Here is an 8273-nt window from a genome sequence, read left to right as displayed (position 1 = left end):
AACTTTAAATGTTTTTCATCGTCAGACGGGGATAACATTCAGAAACCTCTTTTCCCTGCACAGTGGAGTTCCCCGTCCATGGAGCTTCTTTTCTTGCTCAGTTGGCTATTTATGTTGTGTTTTTGCAGAAGGTCACGGTGTCAGATAAATGTAGCTCTGTTGCTTACAGCAGATGTAGTGGCGTAGAAGTAGAAAGCAGCGTGAAAAGGGAAGAATCAAGTAAAGTAAAATCATCTCATATGTTTTGGAATCAAGACATGAGGTCGGTGCATCAGCACTGAAATCATCACAACAAACACAGATTCATTACCTGCACTTTAATGTTCACAGATATAATATATATAGATAAAGTAGCAGCATAAGAGCAGGTATGAAATGCAAATAATTCATCACATATTAACAGCCTCTGATTCAGATTCTGAGGTCATTTGCGGCTTCTTCACCCAAATTGTTTCAACGTACAGAGTATTAACTTCTATCTTTTTTTTTAAATAACAGAATCAAGTCCAGTCCTCTTTGTTATAATACAGCTTATTGTTTAACGTGACTGCAGCAGTCTTGAGGTATTTATAGGTGAACTGGTGGAAGGAAAACATATCGGCTTGTCTGTGCAGTCAGACAGCTCCTGGAAGTATAGCCCTGTACATCTTCTTCATCACTGGATGAAGCCACCTCCTCCTCCCCTGAACTCTTTCCAGTGCTGTCTCCCCTCTGGCGACACACATCTTCTTCTTCTTCTTCCTCTTCTTTTTCATTCCTTATGTGGCACAGTGCGCAGACCCTCAGCGGTTTGGTCGGGTGGATGTGACCGATCACCGTCCGCTGCTTGGAGCACGAGTTGCAGACGACGAAGCCACACTTTCTGCAGTGGTGTCGACGGATGGTCGTGGTGAACCTCCTGAGGCAGCGCATGCACTTGCAGGCAGCCTGATCGGGCAGCCAGGTGACGGCAAATTTCTTGCCAGGTTGGAAGTTGCCACAGAGCTGCAGTCTGGACCGGCAGTTTTGGATGTGCTTCATCCAGGCCTGCTTCTCCTCATATGTAGCGGCGGACACAAAAAAGGACTTGGATGGTGTTCTGATCAGCCACTGGTGCTTGATCTCCTCACTGTCCTCCATGTCCTCCAGCTTGACAGACTCTGAAATAACAATGAAGATCACATATTAAATACTATGACTTTGCTCAGACCAAGTACTAACATGTGTCCTAGGTGATCTGATCCCAGGCTGACAGCTTGAAGTACAAGTGGGAACGCACACAAGATGCATCTGAGCACATTCTTTTAGAACTGTGAACACACAACAGTCGACGTCCTTTGTCTACGCTGAGTCCTGTCTCCTGCACTTTCTTGTCTAAGATCAGTGAGCGTAATAAACAACGTGACAACATGGTGTTTACAGCTAATTTAAGCTAATTTCAGCCATTCAGATCTTCCCATTTCTGCACAAATTGCCGACTAGTAGTTTTGTGCAGCATTCTTTCTCAGAGTTAAAGCACCTTGTGATCCACCAGTTTAAAATAACAGCTCTTATCAACAAACCAGCGTTTGCATCTGACTGTTCGAGAGTTAACTCCAGGAGAGGCAGATGAGTTTCTCACCTAAAGGGATGATCTTCTGCTTCTTGAGCCAGCGGCCGTTCAGAACGAAGCTGCCGTACACCAGAACATCATTGAAGAGGAAAAAGGCTTTCGGCTCCCACTTCTTGCGACCCCGCTTCATCAGACGGCCCTCTCCCATCAGAATCCGACCAGGCTTGGACAAAGGGGTCCCCGAGGGGCCGAATGAATTCTCCACTTCATGGATACGCTCAATGATCTCCCGCTTAAACGTTACCCGATCCATCATGGTGACCTGACCAAGTGTGCTTTGAGAGAAAAGGTGTGCATCTGCAGTGTCTGACTATCTCTCATCCTGGAGGCTTTAAAAAGAGCCTCTCTGTGACGTAGTGTGAATTTCCAAGTTGAACTTGTTATTCAAGAAAGAGTAGGAGGAGCAAGGAGCAGAAGTTACTGTATTCAGTTGTTTACTGTGGGAAGTTTAAAGATGGTCACATTCCAAGAAAAGTATATTGTCTGAATACAATTTGCAGATAGTTCAGTGTTGACACTTTCTACTATATCAAGTTATAGAAGACAATGAAAAAATGTTTTAGTTAGTTTAAAGTTTGTTTAAGTTAAGTCCTTGCATGTGTAAACGCTGCTTTAATAAGTACTTTCCCTCATGTGAAGGTTTGACATTTTTGGAGAAAAGCTTGTTTGCTTTTTATAGTAAATATGAAGCTAGAGCTAGCGACTGGCTACCTTAGTTTAGCTCTGTCCAAAGGTAATACAATCTGCCTAATCTCATTGATTAGCATGTTTTTAGACAGAACACTAAAAATACACAAAAAATAAAAGCAGCAATGCTAACAAAGCTAGGTATTTCCCCCTGTGTCATGTCTGTACGCTAAGCTTTTAATGTCGACAGATTTTAAAAAACCTTTTATTTATCCTTTATTAAGTCAATCCTAACGTTTGCAGTGATTTGCTGGTACGGGAACCTTAGCATCCCTAATAAAAACGACTGGGGAGTAAAAATCACTGGTGCTAGCCTACAGCAGCTTGACAATGTTTATAAAGCAAGAGCCATTCAGAGGGCAAAGGTCATCTTAGCCGACCCACATCACCCTCTGTATGCTGAGTTTTGACTTTTGCTGGTATGCCTTCCTTAAGAGGGCCAAATCAAACAGATATCTCAGATCATTTTTTCCCTCAGCGGTAGGGTTTCTAAATAAGCTTTAGGTATGTCGTTGCACTGTAGGCTACATATATGGTCACGATAACTAACCTGATGTCATTTATTTTTTCTGTGTTTCTATGTATTGCACTGTACTGTTTTGTTTTATGGTATGAATTTGGTTGTCGTCTGTGGTTGCAAAACAAATTGCCCAAATTGGGACAATAAAGTCTTTCCAGTCTAATCAAATCTAAGATAACTAGCAGCTGGTGCTTCATTTCGTACAAATACAAGCCTTTAAATGGAACGCTTTACTTCATATTCACATCCATGACGTTTTGAAAGTACAGCTTATACTTTGGCCAAGTTTTATTTCACTACACGTCAATCGTCTACTTCACTTCCCTGGCAACTTCAAGTGTTTTTTGCCATCAGACGGGGATAACATTCAGAAACATCTTTCCCGTGAACAGTGGAGTTCCCCATCCACAGAGCTTTCTGAGCTACTCAACCTGTCTAACAAAGAATGATCACACTAACCCATTTCTGGTTAGCGCCGCCTTTTGAATCGAGGGATTTTTTTTTTCAATTTTCATTTTGGCTTGCTTTGTTCTGGCTCTTTCACATGGAAAAGGGTTTTGTATTTGTGGTTAGTTTGTTTCCTGTAGTACATCAGGCTTCATGGATCAAAATATAATCAGTTACTAATGAAGTCAAATGAAGCTTTAACATTGCAGGAAGTTATTTTGTTATGGATCAAAATATAATCAGTTACTAATGAAGTCAAATGAAGCTTTAACATTGCAGGAAGTTATTTTGTCAATGAGCCCACGGAATAAAAGGGAACGGATCAGTGCACCACAGAAATATGAAAAGTGGTTAAATGACTTACTTGAAAGTAAATCTCTGTTGTTTTGCATGTTAGTCTGGCAGTTAAAATCCAACGCCTACTGACGTCATAAAATGTTTTTTCCTCATTCTCGGACAGTGAATTGAAACGTTGGCGATCATCCGACAAATGTTCAGTGTGTCCAATACTTGGGTTTATTTTCAAATAAATGTCTATGTCCCTTTTGGGGCTTCATAGTTTCATACCTTTTCCTTGTATTCCTTTATAGTCTAACCCGTATTGGCACTGCTAGCAGTACAAAATTACAAAGGTTTGCGTACACATTGGTGATAAATCAACATCTCTAAAAATCAGCTAGTTAACATTCCTTTATGCTCCGTGTTAGCATGCCAACTTTGTGCAGACACCGTAACCTGACCCAGAAATGCGGTAACTATTTGTAACCATGCGTCATGGCAACACAGACCACAAGAGCTGTGATTGGTCGGCTTGACAGTAGCGTGTTTCTGCTTTAGTATTTCTGGCTGCTTCTCCATCTCCGCAATTTTTGAATTGATTGTTTTGGATCAATAAAGATGGAACAGGTTAAAAAAAGTTAACCGAGGAGGTACGGGATACAAACACTTGTTTGATAGAATAGAAACAAAAATTAACCCGACTGGCAAAAAAGAAACAGCGCTGACTAGTGTTTCTGTGGCGTTTTTATTTTATTTTTGAGCCACACTGATGAGCGCACAAGTATAAATGGCTGACACCGACTTGAGCCACGTGCAAAGATTACGTTGTCTATGTCCCGCAGAGGAATAAACTGCGCTTAAAGGGGAGCTACTGTTTTTTACAACCTGGACCTTATTTCTGGCATAAAACACGATTGTTTACTCGCCCATATAACTTTTGTGTAATTTGAAGTCGTTTGGGAGATATTTAGATCTGCGTATATCCATGTAGTTGGAGTGACTGGGGCACCGAAACGCAGCCTCTAAATAACGCATTATCTGCTTAAATTTTGTTGTGATACACTAGTGCTATTCCCCATTGAGTCCAGAGTTACCTGTTATCATCATCCGGGGTCTGTAGATTGACCAACCAACCTCTGATGATAAGTGTCTGACCTGGATGATGTTATCACTGAGTGCCGCGCGTTATTTTGAGGCTGCGTTTCGGTGCCCCAGTCACTCCCACTATATGGATATACGCAGATCTAAATATCTCCCGAAGGACTACAAATTACACAAGAGTTATATGGGTGAGTAAACGATTATATTTTATGCCAGAAATAAGGTCCAGGTTGTAAAAAACAGTAGTTTCCCTTTAAAGGGGAACTACTGTTTTTTCCCCAAGATGGCGCCCGCCTGGATATGCGAGCCAGACGCCAACGGTACTGTGTTCCTTTTTTAATAAACTGCCTGTATACTTGCAAAGTTCTCAATGCTTCGGTTTACATGTAGAGACCCTAGTTATGCTACCGTGTAAGTGTGGTGATATTGTGAGCCTTGTTAGTGGTATAGAAATAGCGATTTCTTTTTATGTGTAAGTGTGCCCCGAAGGCTAGCGTTGTACGCTAAATAGCGGTTTGCAAGAAAACTGGTCACATTTGACTAACAAAACAAATGCATGAAAACAAATAACAGAGAACGGTCGAACTCGGTACACATGTGTTATTAACCCCAGGTTCATTTTGCGCCGGAGTTCCCCTTTAAGGAAGAAGCCGGCTATTACACTGATAGCAAAGGTGCTGCATTTAAATACTTACTCTTACACAACTAGGTAAAACACACGTGAAGGCATTTGCAGCAGGTGTTTGAGTGTTTGGATTTTTGACTGGTTAGCTTCTGTAATCTGATCAGGACTTCCCTTTTCTGGTGGTAATTGTATCTGAATGTGCCGTGAACTTTGTGAACAAAGAAAAAGATGATGCTTCCAGCCCCTCTCATTCGTTCACTTCTTGTATAACCTGTTTTCTCTCGATACCCACTGCAACTGCAACACCAGGATGCTTTTTAATAAATAAAGTCACTCAGTTCCTTACACCTTGTTAAAGCAACAGACACTTGGTTACGATGATGACATTTGACATAGAGAACTATCGCCTTTTTCAGAAACTACAGAATGCATTTGGTCCACCGGGGCAACCTTTGACCTAGCCGGGTCAGATTACTATGGGAGAGGGTCGTCTAGAAAAGTGGTAGAGCAAGAAATGGCACCTGGTGTCCTTTTTCCTCAGCAGTTATGTTGTGGTTTCGTCATCCCTTTAGGTGAAAGTTTCACCTGGCTGTCCTTAAAAGTAGTGATTTTAAACTGGTGGATCTAAAGGTGTTAAACTAACTAAAGAGAGAAGGTTTTTCTTAAATGTCTGACACGTTCCTAAAAATAAATGAATGACAGCTACAGTTAACGTGTGCTAATCCATTGACCTTCATGATATCTTGCCAAACAGACTCCACTGATGTATAGAACAGTCTCAGTGGGCGACCATTTGTGCAGAAATGGAAAGTTTTGAATGACTGAATTAACACCTTCCTTTTGTATTGTTTGTCAAACTCGCTGATCATGGACAGTCCTAGGTCCCGGGATGAACCAGTCTAATGATGTACCTGTCATAGGGTAAGTAGATGGTTACTCCAAAATGATTAAATTCTTTGCTATTTGCTGTTGGTGAATAATGAAATAGAGACATCCGCCGGCTGACAAGTTTTATTTCCTTGCAAGAAAAGGTCAGTCCTCACCCGAGCGGTAATGGCAAAGGAAAGACCCTGAGGATGGAGAGACATAAACATTTCTACCCGAGGAACGCCCCCTAGTTGTCACACTCCTTTGTCTTCGGCAGGTATCGGAAAATGGACATCATCAATGTGCAAGTGATTAAAGACAAGGGTCTTGGAGAGAGAATGGGAGGTGGGGCATCTCAAATGATTGAATGTGCAATTACTGTAGCCCCATCTGCGGCCATTGTTTTTCATGGGCCTCCAAACAATAGCTTGATTGCCTGTCTTGATGATGCACCCCATGAAGTTTTGCAGCTGCAAGATCCGAGCAACAGATGGTGATTGGTCACATCTACCCAACTAAACAGCAATTTTAGGAATGATGATGAAGAAGAAGAAGAAGAAGAAGAAGAAGAAGATGTGTCTTACCTGAAGGGAAACGGCATTGGAAAGAGTAGCTGAGAGGAGAACAAGGGGGAAGCATCCACTGATGAAGATCACCGCTGCCAGGCAACTGTTGGTGTCTTGCCATCAGGGCTTAGCAACTTAAGCGCGGGGGAACTTAACGTAAGAAATGCAAAAGTATATCAGCATTTTGGCCAATTCAAACTAAATTATATTAACTTTCTTTGAGCTCTACAAGAGGTCTCTGTTCACGTGGACTCATAAAGTGAATAAGGGTGTTTCTCAAAAATTGATTGTTGATGTCATCTTTTAATTAATTAAGTAATTAATACAGCTATTTTATTGTCCTTTTAATCTGAATAATAAACTGACACAGCTTTATTTCCCTACAGGTCAATCGTCCACATTTCAGGCACTTTTTAGGGTTTTTCCTCTTCAGAAGGGTTAACGGGCAGAAACATCTTTCCCCTGCTTAGTGGAGTTCCCCATACTTTTTGCCATTTGCTAACCGTAAGTGAGGTGTTGCCCGGTCAAGTTTTTGTATTTAAGGTGGGATGGATATTTCATACTGACAGGGTGTTTTGTGGCGTGGCAGTACGATTTGGCACCAGATAGCAGTGTGATGAATCATGTTTGTTTTTAAACTTGTGGTCCCAGCCCGAACTACTCAACTAGTTTAACAACATTACAGGACTTTATTCCATTTATAGGTTCACAGAAAAAAAAAATCAAACATGCCAAACAAGACAAAAAGTCAAAAGCAAATCTTTTTTAAATTTTGGGGGACATTAGGTCATGTTGGTCAGGTTATTTTGTCTCTACTGTGCCTACATCATTTCATTCCCTTTCATACTATTTTAGATCAGATTATATTTTACAGTTTTCCTCAGAAAAGAACCAGAACGGAAAATCCATCCTACATGTTAGTCTGCCCTGCCCTGCTAGTTTCCACCCCTGCTAGCTTCCATGGCACTATTCCAACACCTATTATGTGTCATTAATTAAATGTTGTCTCCGCATTCTCACGTGATATATTAATACTTTATGGATCATTTCACAAATTACACTGATCAGGCATAACATTATGATCACTTTCCTAATATTGTGTAGATCTCCCTTGTGCCTCCAAAACAGTTGTGACTCATCAGAGAATGGACATGGACCTTCTGAGGGTGTCCTGTGGTGTCTGGCAACAGAATGTTGTTAGTCGGGGCCTTTGGGTCCTATGGAGTGAGGGGAGGGGCCTCTGTGGATCATCCCACAGATACTTGATCAATTTGTGATCTAGTGAATTTGGAGGCCAGGTCAACACCTTGTGCTGTTCTTCATGTTTTTTTAGTTGTTCCTAAAGCATTTTTGTGTGTGTGCCTGTGTCAGGCTGCATCCTGCTGGGGATGGCTGCTGCCATCAAGGAGTGTCATTTCTATGGGGTAGCGGTGCCTGGTCTGGTCTAGGTGGGTGCTACATGTGTAAGTAAAAACCTCACCAATGAATGCCAGGTCCAAAAAGTTTCCCAGCAGAACACTGAATTGAATACTTCACCTATCAGTGGTCATAATGTTGTGCCTGACTGGCGTATGTGTGTGTCCAGTACTC

At 41.6% G+C, this 8273-nt stretch overlaps 1 protein-coding gene across 1 annotated transcript; it reads right to left on the bottom strand.

Moving 5' to 3' along the window:
• Positions 1-218: 218 nt before the first annotated feature.
• LOC311506437 (pleckstrin homology domain-containing family F member 2-like) lies at positions 219-2434 on the bottom strand. The gene is made up of 2 exons (XM_084570387.1): positions 1601-2434; positions 219-1139 (listed from the first exon to the last, which is right to left on the bottom strand). The coding sequence occupies exons 1-2, from the start codon at positions 1845-1847 to the stop codon at positions 568-570; spliced, it is 819 nt and encodes a 272-aa protein (XP_084426513.1). The 5' UTR covers positions 1848-2434; the 3' UTR covers positions 219-567.
• Positions 2435-8273: the final 5839 nt, after the last annotated feature.

Source organism: Chelon labrosus (assembly GCF_963514085.1).
Source record: "Chelon labrosus genome assembly, chromosome: 21".
Classification (NCBI taxonomy): Eukaryota; Metazoa; Chordata; class Actinopteri; order Mugiliformes; family Mugilidae; genus Chelon; species Chelon labrosus.
The sequence above is the reverse complement of the archived record's forward strand: the minus strand, read 5'-3'. Positions and strand labels throughout refer to the sequence as shown.